This window comes from Talpa occidentalis, unplaced genomic scaffold (genome assembly GCF_014898055.3).
Source record: "Talpa occidentalis isolate TD23 unplaced genomic scaffold, MPIMG_talOcc4v2.1 talOcc4.8, whole genome shotgun sequence".
NCBI lineage: Eukaryota > Metazoa > Chordata > Mammalia > Eulipotyphla > Talpidae > Talpa > Talpa occidentalis.
In genome coordinates, this window is record NW_023605194.1 from 21463421 (window position 1) to 21483387 (window position 19967).

At 39.8% G+C, this 19967-nt stretch overlaps 2 protein-coding genes across 4 annotated transcripts in view; one reads left to right on the forward strand and one right to left on the reverse strand.

The window, feature by feature from the left end:
- Window positions 1-26: 26 nt before the first annotated feature.
- LOC119233904 (cytochrome c oxidase assembly protein COX15 homolog) lies at window positions 27-12556 on the forward strand. 2 transcript variants are annotated; one of them, XM_037496592.2, is made up of 9 exons: window positions 27-254; window positions 1388-1578; window positions 3115-3237; window positions 3515-3701; window positions 6665-6832; window positions 8255-8336; window positions 9111-9265; window positions 10072-10185; window positions 11460-12556. In XM_037496592.2, the coding sequence occupies exons 1-9, from the start codon at window positions 165-167 to the stop codon at window positions 11589-11591; spliced, it is 1242 nt and encodes a 413-aa protein (XP_037352489.1). In that variant the 5' UTR covers window positions 27-164; the 3' UTR covers window positions 11592-12556. The 2 variants fall into 2 exon arrangements, with proteins under 2 accessions (XP_037352489.1, XP_037352491.1); XM_037496594.2 differs by lacking the exon at window positions 1388-1578 and having other exon boundaries at window positions 225-254.
- Window positions 12557-13869: 1313 nt separating this feature from the next.
- ENTPD7 (ectonucleoside triphosphate diphosphohydrolase 7) overlaps window positions 13870-19967 on the reverse strand; it is a 56210-nt gene continuing 50112 nt past the window's right edge. For both annotated transcript variants that reach the window (XM_037495739.2, XM_037495737.2), the window contains exon 13: window positions 13870-19884. In XM_037495739.2, the coding sequence (XP_037351636.1) occupies window positions 19668-19884 (217 nt within the window). In that variant the 3' untranslated portion in view covers window positions 13870-19667. The remainder of the gene's footprint in view (window positions 19885-19967) is intronic.

Here is a 19967-nt window from a genome sequence, read left to right on the forward strand (position 1 = left end):
CAGCCCCCGCGAAAGTAAGAGGTGCCCGCGCAGGCGTAGTCACTGCTCTCTGGCCGCCAGAAGATGGGCGCAGGCTGCGTAACCCGGAAGTGCTTCTCCTCTGGTGGCGGAGGGGAGACGCCGCGGGCGGTGAGGTGTGGTGGCGGCTGTGCACGGTCCTCAGAATGCAGCGATTGCTCTTTCCACCTTTGAAGGCTTTGGTGGGGAACCCGTGTGTCCGGCTCCTTGTTCCTAGGGCGGCTCCCAGAGCACAGGTACCGCACGCAGCGGACTGAGTCGCGGAAAGGGCACGGGAGAAAGGGCCAGAAGGAGGATACAAATCACGTTTCCGTAGCTCCTTGGAGTAGAAAATACGTTTCCTCGTGCCCAGAGCCCCCGAATTCGGATCCGGACCAACCACTTACACTGTATGGTGTTAGTTAAATTAGGAAATCTTTCTGTACGAGAATTTCCTCACCTGTAAAGGGGGATGAGGACAGCACATCATAAGGTTTTTGTGAGGATTAAATAATTCCGTATACAGCAGCCGCTTAGCACATAGTAAAAGCTCGGTAATGTTTACCCATATACTTGGTTTTTACTGAAAATCCCCAGCTAGCTTAGGGACTGTAACTCCATTCTATAGAAAAGGAAATTAAGGTTTCCTTAAGACGGGATTTGGGACTCTTAAATGATAGTCAGAAAAAAGATCAACCAGTTACTGAATGATTCTTACGTGTTGAAACTGGGAAGTGAAAGATCCAGAAGTCTCTTGCACTGGAAGAAGTCACAGTTCATTCAGTAGTCAAATCTTTGTTAAGGTCTTGTTAACGTATGTGTTAGAAACAAAGGTAGCTGGAGAGAAAGCCAGACTGACCGAACACTGCTGTCCCCACACCTAGAGTTTAGTGGGCATTAGAAACGAATGACCCAGAAGGCACATTACAGTGCGTTAAGGGCTGTAACAGGGGAGGTACAGGTGCCATGCAAGTGACCTGTTGTGGAGCTGCTGGAGTCTGTGAACATTTCCGGGAGAAGGTGATGCTAAGTTCAGATCTATAGTAGGTCAATCAGGGACAAGTAGTGTCCCTGTCAGAGAGAAATCATGTTGAAAGACCCATAGGAGAAAGAAAATAAGCCACATCTAAGTGTAGAATTAAGTCCAGGGGGAAGTATGCAGTCCAGAAGGTTCATGTAGTTTGGGGATGCATTGGAGTGAGACTGGAGACAAGAAAACCAAGTTGGGAGGTGATCAGGGTAATGCAGCTAAGAGATGACTTTACCAGGGCAGAAGCAGTGAAGTTGTGGCCTTAAAGATTGTTCTCTCCAGATGGAGTGGGGTTGAGTGAATCATGGTGTCAGGCATCTCCCCTTTCTCCAGTGTTAATTTGTCTGTCTTGATTCTTAGCATGGTTGCAGCTGTGGGATCAGGCGCCCCTTGAGGCCAGGGCAATACAGCACCATCTCTGAAGTAGCTTTGCAGTCTGGAAGGGGTACAGTGACCCTTCCCTCACAGGCTGCTGAAAGGGTGGTGGGCCGATGGCTTCTGATCTGCAGTGGAACAGTGGCTGGAGCAGTTATTCTTGGTGGAGTTACTAGGTGAGTAATCTCATAGTGAGTCAAGCTATTTGGGTTATCATCAGTGGAAATCCAGATGACCGAGGAGAGTAAGCCCTTAGGCATCATCTATTCCAGCTCTCTCATTTTAGATCTTTAGAAACTGAGGTCTCAAGAGGGATCATATCTGATGCCCTAGAACAGTTTAGGGTTTTATTACTGAGTACCCCTTTATAAAGACTGGCTTAGGTCTGAATTGTTAGCTTTACATTATTTGTGTATATTTTCTGCATACAGTCAGATCAAATTTGTCCCCCAAATTTTTGTAGTTTGTTTGAATTAAATACAAATAAGTTCCACGTGTCACAATTGGTTCATATGCCTCTTATGTCTCTTTAAATCTATAGAGATTTTATAGATTCAGAATCTAAACTTCCCACCCCTCTATAGTTTTTTGTTGTTGAAGAAACCCAACCTATTTATGGAGTTTCCCACACTCTGGATTTTGCTGATTACATACTTGTGGTGTTTAACATGTCCCATTGTTCCCTGTATTTCCTATAAACTTGTTGCTTGGGTAGATTCAGGTTGGGGGCAGGACAAAATACTTCATGGATGATCTGGTGTCACAAATACAAACAGCCATTGATGATGATTGTTTACAGTCATTATTTCATTAATATTGCAACATTGTAATGTTTTTTTTTAACTCTAAAGAGAAACTTTTCCTTGTCAGCAATTTGGTTATCTGTAGATGCAGTTTATATAGGCAGGATAAAATTTTCCTTCCCTTTATTTGCCAAAAAGTGTTTTAGTTTTAAAGTATCATTTATGACTTTGTCTGTGTAGACATATTTGATATATTTAAGTCCATTGCAGCGATGATGATTTGCTCAAATTGTGCTATTTTAGTTAGTGGGAGCCTCTTCCTATTGGCTCCAGGTCTTTTGCCAGGACCCTATTAACCTTTAATTCCTTGCTTTCTAATAAGATGTGGGCTTATCTTGTACATTTTTGTCTTACACCTAAAGTTAGGCTTTATTTTTAGTTTAATTCCTTTTGCTGAAAACTCTTTTGCTATTAATAAAGTATGTGTTCCTCAAATTTTTTCCACATTCCCTGTGGAATGTGGAATACATTCATTTCAAAATACCATGTTATATAGACTGTAATGAGGAAGTGCAGCAAATTTGAATTTTATTGCCTTTAAATTTACTCAAGAACCTAAATGTTTCATACCTGCAATCAGTGTCTTCCCTGTGTAAATAATATTGGTTAAGCATTTAGCGCACATATCTTTGGTCCAAAGTTTGATTTTTATCTGTTAAGGAATATTTATGAAAGAAGCAGGGAGAGTTTTATGAAAACATTAAGAGAACAAGGAGTAAAGAAATTTATATCTGTTTCTGATAAAATTCTAAGGGGAAGAAGAGAACAAGATATCAGAAAAGGAAACAAGGAAATGATGTGTTTCCCTTTAGAGGGCTTAAGTTCAGATCCACTTTGTTGCTGAAAACGATTTATGAGTAATTTAGCATTGTATGTGAACGCACACACAAATTTCTTTCCTATCTTAAGGTTGACAGAGTCTGGCCTCTCAATGGTAGATTGGCATTTAATAAAGGAGATGAAGCCACCTACAAGCCAAGAGGAATGGGAAGCAGAATTCCAAAAATACCAGCAGTTTCCAGAATTTAAAATGTAAGTGTTACAGAAGGTCAGGTAAATATCCCACAGGCCCACTCAATCTTTTGATCATTTACACATTTTGAAATGGTTAGATGCTATTATTTCTTGATATTTGGCTCAGTTATGTTTGGTGAGCTCCCTACTCTAAACCTCCAATTCTGAAATTACCCTGAGTTGGTTGATGAAGAGGGTAGGTCTGTCAGACTTCAAGACTGGGAATGTTCCGGCATTCCCCTGGAAATAAAAATCAGATGAATGTTTCTTCTTTTTGACTTCCCTTTTCACCCAGCTTAAATCATGATATGACATTGGCAGAATTCAAGTTCATCTGGTACATGGAGTACTCACACCGTATGTGGGGACGCCTTGTAGGCCTTGCATACATCCTGCCTGCTGCCTACTTTTGGAGAAAGGGCTGGCTCAGCCGTGGCATGAAAGGACGTGTTCTTGCTCTCTGTGGTTTAGTCTGCTTCCAGGTGAGGTTTGCTCAGGCTGGGAAACTTGAGATGCTCCCTGGGGCTTTCTATTTGGCATTATTTTTAAGGAAGTAATCTTTGAGGAGGTGCAGTAATGGGTAAGAGCATAGATTTTAGTGTCACAGGTCTGGCTTCAAGGCCCATCTTGGCTACTTAGTAGGGCAAGTTATCTAATCTCTGTATTTTCTGTTTTCTTTACCAGTATTTGGACATAATAGTAGGTTGTATGAATATTAAATGAGATTATGCATATAACGTACTTAGCTTAGTGCCTGGAATCAGTAATCTCACAGTAATTATATTTTTTGTTATAGTTTCTTTTTTTTTGATCTTTTTTTTTTAAAACTCAAGTTTTTGTTTTTTGAAGATTTATTTATTTATACAAGAACCAGGGTACAGGCCAGATGTGTCGGAGGGTGAGAGGATTCACCAGAGACAGAGTAGGGAACAGAACAGGCAGACTGACGAAATACACTGCAGAGGGGGGCGTGGGCAAGACAGGAGAGGTCTGCCACGCCATGTGGGTTTCTCCCTGGCCGGCCGGCTTCAAACCCGTGCTCCAAAGGCTGCAGACAGCTTCACAGTGCAGCGCTCAACCGCCTGTGCCACCAAGGAGGCCCAGTTTCTTTCCCATTGTAGGAAGAATTAGAATTTCTTTCCCATTTTGCTTCTTCTCCTGCATTCTGGTCTCTTCGTGTTTTTCTAATTTGCTTTCTATATGGGGAAGTTGGATCCCTATGCTGGAATGGCTGTAAAGCAATTAGGAATGTTCCAAAAGAAAGATTTTGTGGGATGTTTTAGATGATTTTAGAATACAGATGTATATGAGAGATACTGAAGTGTAAATGGTGATTAAAATCACCTAATGAGGGGCCTCCCTGGAGGCACGGAGGGTTGAGCGCAGTGCTGTGAAGCTGTCCGCAGCCTCTGCAGCGCAGGTTCGATTCCCAGCCGCCCAAGGAAATCCCCGCATGGAGTGGCAGACCTCGCTTGTCTTGCCTGCTGCTCCCCTCAGCAGTGTCTTCAGTACGTCTGCCTGTTCTGCTCCCCACTCTGTCTCTGGTAAATTCTCTCACCCTCCCATGCCTCTGGCCTGTACCCCCATACTTGTATAAATAAATAAATCTTAAAAAAAAATAATAAAACCACCTAATAAATACCTCTTAAGGAAAAGAGCTTTGAAAGACTCACACAGTTACGGGGTTAGGTAAGATTGAGAATCTCAAGAAAAAGAATGTGAGAGAAGACACTTAATGAGTATTTGGGCCAAAATGCAAACTTTAAGGGAGAGTATCAGATATTAAAACAACATCAAAATTTCATCAGGAGGAAGATAATTGGTTCATTTAACTTGGAAGTGGTAATATGGACTAATTCGGAATTATGGGGAGAGACAGAAGAGATGAAGAGATAATAGAAACAGATAAAGAATTAGAGATTAATGAAAGTCTAATAGAAACTAGGAGCTTAGGTGATACAGAAGTTTGAAGATGGCAGATAGGGTTATGGAAAAAGGGAAGTGCGAGCCAGAAATCATATCTTCCAATGTATTATGCAAGTGAACTCAAGATAATTAGAACATCTAGGTATGGTGAAAGGAGAAAGAAATGCCCAAAAAGATTTAGTGAAGAGTGTATCTTTAGAAAAGGTGGTAGAGGGCCTCCCCTGGTGGCACAGCAGTTGAGCGCTGGGCTGCGAAGCTGCCTGCAGCCTCTGCAGTGCGGGTTCGATGCCCAGCTGCTGGCGAGGGTCCACATGGCGCACAGACCTCTCCTGCCACTCCCACTGCTCCCCTCAGCGGTGTATTTCGTCAGCCTGCCTGTTCTGTTCCCCGCTCTGGCTCTGGTGAATTCTCTCAACCTCCTGCGCTTCTGACTATACCCAGTGCTTGTATAAATAAATAATAAAAATAAATAAATAGAAAAGGTGATAGAATCCCACTTCTTTGACAAGATCCTAGACTTTGCAGGATATGGGGGCAAAGAGGCCATATCTTATCTGATATGACTAGAACTGACAGTTGTTTGGTTAAATGGAAAAGTCAGATAAAGTAGGGAATCAGAATAATATATACCTTAAACTTTTAAATTTAAACATGTACTTTCATTACCTTTTCTCTCTTTTTTTTTTTAGTGAAGAGCTAAGTTCTCTGACTGTAGTTTAACTTCAAATCTTTGCATCCTCATAAGCTATCACTTTGTTTCATGTTTTCTTTTTTTTTGTTTTTTAAAGATTTATTTATAAATTTATGCATACGAGAGCTGGGATACAGGCCAGAAGTGTGGAGGTGAGAGGATTCACCAGAGACAGAGTGGGGAACAGAACAGGCAGATGGACCGGAGTACACTGCTGAGGGGAGCAGCAGGCGAGACAGGCGAGGTCTGCTGTGCCATGTGGGTTGCTCTCTGGCTGTCTGGGGATCGAACTCATGCTGCAGAGGCTGCGGATTGCTTCATAGTGCGGTGCTTAACCCCTTGCGCCACCAGGGAGGCCCTGTTTCATGTTTTCCTAAAGAGAAGTGTGAGCTTAGACTTAGAATTTGCCCACAAAGCCTTAGAGAGCTTTTATGACTTCCCCTGCAAACTTTTATAATTGTCTATTTCCATCTGGTTTCACAGCAATTGCTTTTAAGTAGTTACCTTTGTCAAGCGCTTCTAAAGTATTCAATCTAATTTTTATAGAAACAGCTCTCTTTTTATTGTTTTATTGGTTTACATAATATTAAATTATTTCTAGCTTTTGTAAGGTTTTGCCCACAGATAGGCTTTTGTGTGCTTTTTACATTTGGCTTTAGTGTAAGTTAATCTAAACAGTGGTTAAATTTGTGTGCATATGGGAATGTTAGACTCCTGGCATGTTGGGGGTATGAGAAAGGAGAGCTCAGGTAATTGATAATTTGCTTCCTCAGAATAAAGTAGAGCAGTTTCAACCTTGTTTTATTTGCTTCTTCTCTTTTTACCTAGGGTCTGTTAGGATGGTATATGGTGAAAAGTGGATTAGAAGAAAAACCAGACTCCCATGACATCCCTCGGGTCAGTCAGTACCGCCTCGCTGCTCACCTGGGATCAGCCCTTGTTCTTTATTGCGCCAGCTTGTGGACCTCACTCTCATTACTGCTCCCTCAGCACAAGGTAAAAGTTAGTCTGTATTGTTACCACATCTGCACAGATGTTGACAGGGTCAGATAAATGGAAACTCTGGTTCTAACAGGAAGTTATATCAAAATGCACTCGTTCCTTTGGTATCAAGCTATCAATGGACCAGAAACTAGGTATAATCAAAGTTTAGAGAAACACTGAACTTTGGGGCTTTGAACTTTACTATGGCAAAGTAAAATGTACGGTTTTGTTTTGGGCTGGAGCAACTCATTCACAGAAAATGACTATGGGAGCTGAATATTTTGTCAGCATTGCTGATTGGGAAAGGTGAAAAGTGAATTTTAGCAAAGTGGGAATGAGTTCCAACAAGAAGATGTGTTGCAACCACTTTACTGCTGATTCTCAGAGGAGGATGGTGACATGAGGAAGGCCAAAATGAAAGTTACTTCTAAACCTTTGGTGGTGTATGAGGGCCATACTGGGTTGTTTGTTCTTTAGATGAGGACCTGCCATTTATCAGGTCTTACAGTACAGTAGTGATCTTGCCTAAAATTATATTCTCTGTGCTAGTTTTTACATTTTTTTGATTTGGTTTAAATACAAGGTATGACTTGTTTTTAGAGGTTGTCAATACTAATAGAAGTTTTCAAGACACCAGGCCCCTCTAGGTCAATTTTTTTTTTCCAGTTTTTTTGTTTGTTTGTTTTTTAAGAGTATTGTTGTAGAATAATCCAATCAATACTTGAAGTAAGTGGCTTGGATCCCAATTAGGACAGTAGGACAGAATGTGTTAACTTACTATCTGTTGATTCACTGATTAGTATCAGAATTTGGCTATAATAAAAACAAAGCCAAAACTGAACTTTCCCAATAATACTAAATGCAAGAATCTTGAATCTAGGCATTTTATGCATTTTTGATACTGAGTATATTTGGTAAATATACTAAATATATTTAATATATTTAGATCCTGCATATATTTGCTAAATATACTAAAAGCACTAAGTATCACATACAACATGAAAACCCAGTTCTGTATCTTAATGCATATTATTTTGGCCATCGTAAAGCATTTTCCCCTTGAATAATACAAAGCACTCTGTTATTGAGCAAGTGCTTATTGAGTACCTATGTGCAGGTGCTAGTCTAGGATTACTGTAGAAAGCAAGACAGATATCGCTTCTCGGCCTTTTGGCTAAGATCAAGTGTAGAAAGCAAGACAGATGGCAGATCCTGCCTTTACTAAACCTACAGGATAGCAGGGCGGCCAGTAAATGTATAAACAAAACACGATCCTGTTGGTATAGAATATCTGCTGTGAGTTTTTAACCTCCTCTAGGTGTCAGAGAAAATCTGGCCTTAAACTGTCACTTGGGTTTCATGGTAGAGAGTTTGGTTGTCTCTCATAGGTCCTTACAATGCAATTTATCAGAATGATTTTATTTTCTTCTTTAGTTGCCTGAAACCCGTCAACTTCTGTGGTTGAGACGATTTGCTCATGGAACGACAGGCCTAGTTTTCCTTACAGCTCTCTCAGGTAGGACTGCTGTCATCAGAGCCAGCCTGTCTTCCTTCCACACTCAGGTGGATCTCTTGCCTAGTGCTTTGCCCTTTTCACCTGAATTTTCATATTTCCTTTCACACCAGCCTTTCATGTTAATGGGCATTTAACTTAATTTCTCTTTCCTCTAATTCTTTGTTTGCATATAGAAATGCAACAGATTTTTTTTTTTTTTAATAGAGGCATGTTATTTATTTATTTATTTATTTATTTATTTATTATTTTGTTTTGTTTGTTTGTTTATACATGCACTGGGTACAGTCAGAAGCGCGGGAGGGTGAGAGAATTCACCAGAGCGGGGAGCAGAGCAGGCAGAAGGACCGAAGTACACTGCTGAGGGGAGCAGCGGGCGGCAGGAGAGGTCTGCGCGCCATGTGGGACCTGCGCGCCTGTGGCCGGGGAGCAGCCGGGGATCGAACCGGCGCCGCAGAGGCCGCGGGCAGCTTCGCAACCCAGCGCTCAACCGCTGCGCCACCGGGGAGGCCCGCAACAGATTTTTGTATATTGATTTTGTTTCCTGTCATTTTACTATGTTTATTATTTCTAGTAGGAGTTTTTTTTTTTTTTTTCTTTTTGGCAGTTCTTTTTCTAGTTCTCACGGTGATTGTGATATATATTCCATTTGAGAACTTCTGCTGTGGATCTTATTATTTTTTGACTTTTGTCTGACTCCGGGACAAAAAGCTTTTCTGTGTCAAAATTAATTGTTGGTCTGTTCTTTCTCTCATTTCCCTTTATATTGGAATGCAGGGGCTTTTGTGGCAGGGCTAGATGCTGGACTTGTTTACAACTCCTTCCCCAAGATGGGAGAATCTTGGATCCCAGAAGATCTCTTCACCTTCTCCCCCATTCTGAGGAATGTTTTTGAGAATCCCACCATGGTGCAGTTTGACCATCGGGTTCTGGTAAGCCTGTCTGGTAGTTACCCATTAGTAAGCACAAGGAACCTCTTACAGGCATTGGGGTATTAGTGAAGCACTGATGGCAACAGTGAGAGGGTAGAGTGGAGATTTTCTTTTTAGAAAAGATTTAGCACCAGTTCCCTGATCTGAAGCTTCTATCCTAATTACCCACACCCTCTCCAACCAAATTCCCTATCTCCACACAGTTTGAAATAAGTAAAATCTGGTTGGAATTGTCAACATGGGCAACTCTGAAAAGGAAAAGAAGTGAAATAGATATAGAAATATGATAGAAAAAACATCCTTCTTGACATTCTGAACAGATGAGAATGAAAATAAGAATTCATCATTTTTAGCACTAACTGGCAACACCACTACCTCCCTCTGCTCACAGGAAAATAATATCCCTCACATGCTGGGGTCAGCCCTGTTTTAGAAATACAGTATTAGAGGAGAGATAAGATTAGGGGAAGGATGCAAAGAATAATTTCAAAATTAAGGGCATTGCCTGGGGAATATCCAAATTATAAGGTGAATAAGGTCATTGAAGATAGAGAGTAGTGGGTAAGTGAGATGTGCTGAAAATTCAGACTTGGGAAACAGGGACATTTAATGGGCAAGCAGAAGAGAAGCCTGAAAGAGACTGGGTGGACTATTCAGAGGAGGACCTGCAGGGTGCTTCTCTGCACCTGGGCAGGAAAGTGCTTAGTGGTTACTCAGGGGTTCTGGAAGAGATATATGTAAAGTGAGTGGAAACGAGGAGGGTGAGACTTTCTCCCTGGCATTTGATGAGACTTTCCTCCCTGCAGGGAATCACTTCAGTTACTGCCATCACAGTGCTCTATTTCCTCTCCCGGAGGGTTCCCCTTCCTCGAAGGACCAAGATAGCAGCAGCAACTCTGCTAGCTTTGGCATATACACAGGTATAAACCATTTCTTTCTGATATGATGATGTTCCCAAAACAAAGTGAAAAAGGAGAGATGATAAAGTAGGAGAAAATATTTTCATGTAAGTACCGTGTGCTGAGTGCACCACTGGAGGTCCATGGAGAAAGTATTTTCAAAATTTATAATAGATAAAGAGTAATAATCAGAAAATAAAGGTTATCAATACTTAATTTTCACAAGAGGAATGATGAATGGCCATGAAATATGCAAAACTGGCCTCATTCGTAAGAGCTAATTAAAACAATGCTTGCCATTTTTTGTCTCTCAGATTGGAAAAAAGATAATCAAGTAGTGGCATGGGTATACAAAAATGGACACCGCCATGTTTCTTGATGAGAACATGGGTTGATACAGCTTTTTTTCGACCCAGAGGGCAGTTTGGCAGTATCTTTTAAAATGTTAGATATAGGGCCCCCTGGTGGTGCAAGGGGTTGAGACGCAACCTATGAAGCTATCCGCAGCCTCTGAAGCTATCCGCAGCCTCTGCTGCATTAGTTCAATCCCCCGGCCAGTGAGGGAGCAACCCACATGGCGCAGCAGACTTCTGCCCGCTGCTCCTTTCAGCAGTGTACTTCAGTCAGTCTGCCTGTTCAGTTTGCCACTCTGTCTCTGGTGAATCCTCTTACCCTCCACACCTCTGGTCTGTGCCCCAGCTCTTGTATGCATAAAATAAATCTTTAAAAATAAATAACAAATGAAATGTTAGATGTATAGTCCCCTGGCCCAGCAAATTGATTTCTTAGTGCTTGCCCTACAGGTATTCTAATATGAAAGAGCAATGGACAAGAAAATTCATTGCAGAATTACTATGGTGGTGAGAAGTTGAAAACAAACTAAATTGTTAAATAGCTATGGAACATACATACTGTGGAATAAGGGCAGCAGTTTAAAATCTTAAGACATCAAGACACACATTAAGTAAAAAAAAAAAGAGCGAGAGACAAAACATACAAAACTGTATGTTTCTCTGTAAATGTGTACACAAATTACAAGTGTATAGAAACTGATTAACAGTGGCCACCTTTGGGGAGGGGACTTGGCGTATGTAAAAGGAATGGGGAAATTTCATTTTGTTTGACTTTTCTTTGTCATTAAGTACATTAACTTGTGAATTTTTTTCATTTAAAAATTTTTTAATGCTCTGATGGGAGAATGCGGAGGCTTGTGTATCTGGTTATCCATGCACAGTCATTCAAGCTCTTACTTTGTGGTTTCTACTTTATTTACTGCTTTCTTTCCTTTATAACAGGTGGGCTTGGGCATTAGCACTCTGCTGATGTATGTTCCAACGCCTTTGGCTGCCACTCACCAGTCGGGCTCCTTGGCGCTGCTCAGTGGTGCCCTTTGGCTCATGAGTGAACTCCGAAGAGTCCCAAAATAATTCTGAGAGGATCAACTTTCTAGAACTGAAACTGCTTTTGAGAGCTCATCAGAGAGCACAAGAGTTGGGACTTTTCTAAGAGGATGACCTTGTGGTTTCCACATTGGTCAAGTCAAAATTCTTTGCCTGATTTTGAGACAGTCATTACATAAGAATGTCATTTAGCATGGGTACTTTTCATGTTGAAAATCAGGTTTAATATAGAGAAAGAAATGTCTGCCGTTTGCTGCTGCTTAATAGGCTGTCTCATATTTCTTCATATTGGCAAACTCTTTGTTCTACAGGCATGAGCTCTGTATCTTTGAGTCCTGATTCTGCCTAAGTAGAAATTATTTATCCTTTTAGGTTCTATCAGGTAAATACTCAAAGGAAAGAATTGGTACACACTAAGTAATCAGATAGTCTTCAGGAATAGTTCATGTTTTCTATTCTCATTTTCAGTAGTGATAGAGGGTAGATTTTGACAAGCTTAATATCTAAATGCAGCCAGATGGTTTATGAATGCTTAAAAAAGGAGATAATTACCAGTAACTACTTGGATTCATCAAGCACTAATCTAGTTTCTCTTGGTAGTGCTATTACATCATTAAGATGAATAGAATAGATTGTGTAAAATGGTTCCTGAAAGGGGTTCCTAATAGTTTTATAGATAAAAAAAATTTATGGTCTTGGGCCTCCCCTGGTGGCGCAGCGGTTGAGCGCTGGTTTGATCCCCAGCCATCGGGCGAGGGTCCCACACGGCGCGACAGACTTCTCCTGTCTCGCCCGCTGCCTCCCCTCAGCAGTGTATTTCGTCAGTCTGCCTGTTCTGTTCCCCGCTCTGGCTCTGGTGAATTCTCTCACCCTCCCGTGCTTCTGACTGTACCCAGTGCTTGTATAAATTAATTAATTTTTTTTTTTTAATAAATTTTATTGTTATATTCCCCATACAATTGCAGCCCCCCCATTCTGACCCCAATCCCTCCCCTCCCACCCCCGCCCCCCTAAATTAATTAATTTTTAAAAAATTTATGGTCTTGATGATGTGGTACATGGACACTCACTCATATTTAAACAGATTGTTAGTGATTTCATGTGACTTTGGTCTCGATATTTCACAAGGCTTTCATTCAACTTTTTAAAAAAATTTTTGTAAGTAATTAACATGGAATGTTACAAGTGCATATCACAATGATTTCCTTATTGTATACATTGTGAAATGATCATCACAATAAATCTATTTACTCTTAGCAGCTTTCACATTTGCAACAACATATTACTGATTACAATCCTCCTGCTGTACATTACAGCTCCTTGACTTATTTTGTAAGTGAAAGTTTGTACTATCTTGATCCTCTTCGCCTATTCTGTTCACCCCTAGCCCACCTTCCCTCTGGTAACCACCAGTCTGCTTTTTTGTCTTTGTGGTTTTAGTTTTGTTTTGTTTGCTTGTTTTGTTTTTATTTTACATAAAAGTGAAATCACTCAGTATGTCTCTCTGACTTATTTCACCTAGTATTATACTTTCAAGATCTTTCTGTTGTTGCATATGGCAAGATTTCAGTCTTTTTCATGGTTCAGTAGTATTTCATTGTGTCTATACCACATCTTCTTTACCCATCATTTATCAATAGATTTTTAGGTTGTTCTCACATCTTAAAACTACTGTGAAAAATGCCGCAATTAACATAGCAGTACGTGTATCTTTTTGAATTAGTGTTTTTGCTTTCCATCCAAAGGTGGAATTGCTGGATCATATAATAATAGTTCTATTAATTTGATTCCAATGTGCAGACAAGTTTGAGGATCACTAGCTTAGGCCCTATTAATCTAGTTAACTTTGAAAATTTTAACCAGCGTACTCCCATTTCCTCCAAATATCTACCCCACTCTTATCTCATTAGATCTGCTATATTGATCCTATGAGTATGCTGATAGGTTATCCACCTCTTCTAGGTAGAATTCTTTAAAATAATAACAGTACAAAACACAAAAAACAAAAACAGACTATTATAAACCAGAGACATACTGCAGGGAATGAGGAGGGAGAGGGGTGGGAAGGAGGAGGGAGGAGCACAGGGGATAGTGGTGATGGTGCACAGGTGCCTTGGGGAAGGAAATTCTATGGGGACTCAATCTGAGGGGGTGGGGGGGAAGCAAATATTGTCTAAAAAATGTAAAAAATGATGTTAAAATTAAAAAAAGTCAAAAAAATTCTTTAATCTGTCATAGGGTCAGGTTCTCACACCATCCTATCCTGATCTCCAAACTAAGGTCCTTAGTAACTAAAACAGCAGAGGTCAGTATAATTCAACCAGATGCACCTCACACTAAGGCTTTGACAGTTTCCACCAACAGAGTGGCAATGAATGAATAGAATAAGTTCAAGTTTCAAGTGTTTTACTTCATTTTTCTTTTATTGTAGATGATGAATAAAGATAACAGATCTGGTTGCATTAGCAATATAACTGTATTATCCCTATCAGCTCCTGGTGAATAGAAAGATTTATCCAAATTATTTTGTTTGCATTATTTCTAGCACCCCAGACATACCAAATATTGCATGAATGAAAATGATTAGATTGATGTCCCAGGTAATTCCTCAAAAATAAGTCATCACATACCTATAAAATTAAGTGAATTTACCTCAATATTCTCAAAGGTCTTTCCATAATTCTGTCAATTGTTTTTCAAACATCAAAGGAAATTAAAACACCTAGCTTTCTTAATCAGTCTGGAATTTTTTTGTCTTTGACATGGATATATGCAATCCATTGTGAGGATTGTCACAAGGGTAATCGTCACCTACTGCCTAAAGTGATGCTGGTTGCAAAGGCCACCACTGACGACCATGACTTGAAGGCAGCCAGTTTATCAGCAGCAGTCCTTCCAGTCTTGGGATGAATGGTAGGCTCTATATTGGCATATATCACGCACATACCCACGTCCCTGCATAAAGGAGAAAGCACCCCTTTCTAATATGCATTACACATTTTGCTCAACAGACTTAGTGGTGTTTATTAGTGACATTTTAAGAACTTCAGCAAAATTATTTAATGTGAAGCTCTACAAAAAATACAGAAGTGGTGCAGTACAGGAAGCCTTTGGTTTTATTAAAGTGAGAAGGGAGTATTTAGGTGTGGATCATAATAAAAAGATGTCTTTCAACACTGCAGAGTCCACTGCTTGTGGCAAAAATAATGGAGACGGCATATGCTTCAGTTCTCATGTGGCATTAGAATTTCAGACAACATACTGACAAATACCAGAAATCAAAGTATTAGTTTAGATCCTTGCTTACAGAAAAAAGGCTTTTAGGAAGCTAACAGCAGTCAGAGCCTTCACCACCAGCAGATTTAAAGGGCTAGACTCTCGAAGGTGCTCTGTCCGAGAGGCTGCCTAGGGAAGTATCAGAGCCAGCTTACACTGAAGAGGAGTGGTGGTGAAGGAGGGGGACGCCACCAGGGGGTGTACGGGTTGTTGCACTAAAGGAGAGCGGCACAGGAGCATGCGGTGCAGGGTCACCTAAAGTCACACAAGCATGGCTATAAACATCCTGTGATTCAGACTTTTTTTTCCAACTTTGATTTTTATAAAAATGGCAAGCAGTGGCCAAATACATTTTAAAAGTAGAAAACCCTTATAGTGTGAGTAAAGACTCAAACTTCCAAATAAATGGGTCTCTTATTGCTCAGACTTTCAGAGACACAAAATAGTCATTAGATGCCTTGTTTCTCCTCAGTACTGACAGGCTGAGAAATAATTATGACAAATGGGAAATGCCTGTTTAATGATACAGGGAATTTTTTTTACAAAAAAATTTTTTTGTAACACCAACAATCTTCACAAGTCTGTGAAAAGCATATGACCCTGGAGGCAGGGCTGAATGTAATAGGACTCTCAGACTAGTATCACCGAAGAGACTAACTTGGGAGAATTTGCAACATCCCTTGCTTAATTCTTAATCCCAACTGAAGTCATATCACATACCATAGCAAAAAGGGAAATTAGACACTGGCTGTGCATTAGTTTGAAAAGAAGGTTAAGGATAGCAAAAAGAAATTGCACTCTTTCTGTAAATAGGTCTGGGAATCGACCAAGAATTACAACCAATTTCCTTAATGAGGTAGATCTACTAGGCATTTATATCTTATATAACTTAGATTGTAACCATCACATGAACAACTTGTATGCTGTGGTGAAGAAAATTGTACAAAATTAAGCAAATTGTTTAAAAGAGACATCTAAAATCATTAAATATTAAATACAGGAGAATAGATAATGGTGAAAATGGGGCTATTTCTAACAACATATTGCATATTTTATTCCCATATGTGAGTAAAACAATCACAGCAGCAGTTATAAAGACTGAGCGTGGTAAGTTGCAGCCAGCTTTATGAAAAACATAATCTTACAAGCAGATTCTGTCAATGAACATTTCACTGTATCTGTCAAAGTGTGTGTGTGTGTGTGTGTGTGTGTTTTATAGCGAACAAAGAAATCTGCATCCAGGAGGCTACTCACTGTGACTTTGCACACATTGCTTCCAGTCTGGGCCTCAATTTCATCAGCCATAAAATCAAGAGTTTGAATCAGAAGACCTTGAGAACCCCAGCTTCTGAAATTAATGTATAATGGTTCCTATTGGAAATTTCATTCCATCAACCTTATGTCAGGGGCCATGGATAAAGTAGGTGACCACTGCCCTGTTGGCAGCCTGGTCTTCTAAACCAAAGGTCAATACTTCTTGCTTTAGAACTGGCTTCAGGTCATCTTGTCTAGTCACCTTACTTACAGATGAGGAATGAACCAGAGAGGACAAGTGACTTGCCCCGGGGATCAGAGCCAGTGAATGACAAGCCAGGTCTACGTAAGTCCAAATCTGCTGTGAAGTTCACTGTTCTTACCCTAGATCATACCACCCACTTGTTTTTCACTCCCAACAAACAGCAAAACACAAAACTAAGAACAGGAGTGTGGGGAAAGGACAGTGAGAAGTATGTTATTTTATTTCAAAAATATATGTATATAATGTCTTAATGCCTTAAAAAACTAGCAAGTGCCAGGCAGACTTTCTGCCCACCATACTTCAATCACCATGCCTAAGGCCTCAGAAGTTAAAGGAAAGTCTTAGGCTGAGGAAGGGAGAGTCTGAACACTTTGGATGACATTTGGAAAATAAAGTTGGTGGAAAGTGATTAAAATTTCCCTGACCAAGGAAAATCAATTCAAGGAGCTAATATAATTTGGCTTAGCATGAACTACAATTTAGTGGATATAATGCCATATAATTGGGTATTATATCTTCAATTTGTTAGAGAAGAATTTAGAGAAAAGTGATGGGTTGTGGACTAATCGAATATATTTCTATAAAGCCACTGATTCGGATTTTGATATTTGTGACCTAGCTCAGTAATAACAAAAGCATTAAGCAGTTCAGGCTTGTTGCTATTACAGAGAAGCCTGGTGGGGAAGATTCAAAGGAACCAGTGGAATGTAAGTTTTAGGAAACTATGATTATTTTGACATGGGAACTACTCAAAATGCAAGAATGCAAGTAGAGATCTTAATTCTTAACAAGCTGAGGGTTAAAAGAGGGTTAAATGGAATGTCTTATAAACAAGAATATTTCATTAGGAAAAAGTAATATATGTAAGTAAATGGCTCTCGGCAGGGATTTAACGACTTGTTTCTAGCTAGTGAAATTTCATTTAAAATTTATTATTCAGGAGTAGTGGGAGAATCAAGAGCAATAATCAAGTTTTTCCAAGGAGTAGGATAAAATTTTTTCCAACTTTTATACCACAGATTTCTGAGAAGTCTTACTCATGATAACAAAAACAAGCCTAGATCCTGTAATATGAAAATAATAAAAAGCATATAACACAAAATAAAAACACTAATTAAATTAAAAGGAATACAGTTATATTGAAAAAAATGATAAACATAGGTATCCTGAGTTTCTCAACTATAAAAAGAACACAATCTGAAAGGCTGTCATAATGATTATCATGATTACATAATAACATTTTTAACAGTGTCTGACACACAACAAACATTTAACAAATGGTATAGCTATTATTGTATAATCAAGATGAAGAATAACTTTGCTAGTAAGCTTTCAAATTGGACTAATTATCACCCCCAGCCCCAAGTCATTTCATTTGGAGCACAATGAACACGATCACTATTAACCAATTAGGTAACTTTTGACTAGATTATTGACTAAATCAAACACAACCAAAAGTAGTATTTGGAAGCCAAGGTGAGGGTATAAGGAACAGTTACCTGAGTAGGCAGCGCCTAGCAAAAACATCGTGACATGATTTTTAAGCAGCGTTCACAAGAAAAGGGCTTGTTCACGTGACCAAAGACCAGTTAAAGAAAATCAATGCAATTAAGAAGTCAAAAATGAAAGGGAATTGCTGTGATATAAGTCCTAATGGAAAGTTAAAAAAAAAAAAATTTCCAAAGGAACTATAAAACTGCAAGATTGTTTTTTACCTAATTTGAAAACAATTCAAGATTTTTCACCTTTCATCTACCAACCACGAATCAGTATACTTTTTATCTCAGTTTACTTCTAAAAGGATCTTGATTTTTTTCTTTTTTATGACGCATGTATTTTCCTTTCTGCTCCCAGTAGGGAGTGTTTTTTATTTCACTTTTTTTCCTTGTAAACTCAGGGACCTTTCTCCATAGTCATCTAATCTTAGAATTCAAAGTCAACAAAAAGAAAAAGATTGCTATTAGGGGCATATTCTTGAGCAGACCATTCTAGATTCCAGGGGGAAAAGCAGGAGTTTTATGAAAAGGAAATCTCCATCAACATGAAGGCTAAAAGGTAGAGGAGCAAAGCCTCTGAAGTATAGTGGACGAAAGTGTAATTACTCTGGTTTTCCTCTCATTTCTAATGGAAATGCTCTCTTTGACTAAGCTATTCCTTACCAAAAGTTCTGAAAGTTGCCAGTTGCCTTATTAACAGATTTATCTATTTATTCCAATGTTTAGAACTTGCTTTTCAGACACCCTAAAAGTCTAAGAAAAAAAAATCCATGTCTCAGAAAAACTATAATTAAGAGCTTGGATTTTATTGCCTTGCCCACTCTCCTAGTACTGTTCTTCCCTTCTTTAAAAACAACCTAAATACATCCCTCCCCAAACTACATATGGATTGTAGCAGTAAAATAAAGGAGCTCTTTGAGTCTTCCTGTACAAGGACTCATAAAAATAGCCCTAGAGGACAGAGACCTAAAACCAGACAAGTCCAGGTCTCTAATCCCCATTACAGTCTCTCCATCTTACAAGCACAGTTAAGGCTCAAAAAGAAAAAATTAATGCCCGAACAGCCTTTGAGGCACATAGAAACGGAAAATTTTTCTATCCTGGTCATACGAGACATCAGATAAGATACTGTCCAAATCTGCAATGGACCATTCACTTGGCAGGGGTACTAACCTTTTAAAATCACATACTATCATCACCAACACTATGGCAGGGATCTTGAACCACACTCAAGATGGCTTCGTCGTCAAGGAAGTAAAGAGTTGTGTTATTTTGGTTGCCTGGAAATTCATATCTGTTTCACTGAACTTCAAAGATCTTGGATCCCTATTAAAGGCTGTGGATCTCCACATAAATGATCTCTCTGTTACAGAGAAAGCAGGGGCTGCTGCACTTGCTAGAATGTCTTCAGCTTTGTATCAAATGTCCTAAGTTTGGTTTCAACCAGGCTTCCAGTGTGCCCAATGCCAAACTTGATGCTTTAGCAAGGGGGGGAAAGTCTACATCCCAGGGATACATCAGACCTCTCAGATAAAGGATTTCTCCAATTCCAAAGCATTCTTCAATTGGACTAAGGTTGGTCCCCTTTGTTAGCACCAGTCTCTCATTATTTAGTTCTCCACAGATTAAATTATAGCTTCTCTCAGAGAAGAGAACTTGGAAATTGGAAGGAATTAAAGTAGATACTAAAGTAGAAATTCCAAAGTCAAATATCCACAAGATCAGGCAAAGCAGCATCTGAGCCAAGAAACTGATGGAATTCAATGAGCAGCAACTCTGGGGCACTCAAGTTTTCTTAATCCTTGTCTGTCCTCATGGCCCCACCTGTACCACCTCTTCGATCCACAGTAAGTCCAATGGAGCTGAGGCTCGAGCGTGCCGGCGGTGAATTCGGCGCAGCCGCAGAAGGTACAAGAAGATGGCCAGTAGCACCACCAGGATGCAGACGAAGAAGAGATAGTGGTTGTAGACAAAAGAGAGACGGAGCCAGCCACCATGTGCCTGTCGGACACCCTCCTGCCGTAGATCCCTAGAGAGGAGTGTGAAGGTGGAAAGTGATATTAATTTCAGAGATAAACAGCTATGCTGATTTAAAAGGTATCCCGTTTCTTC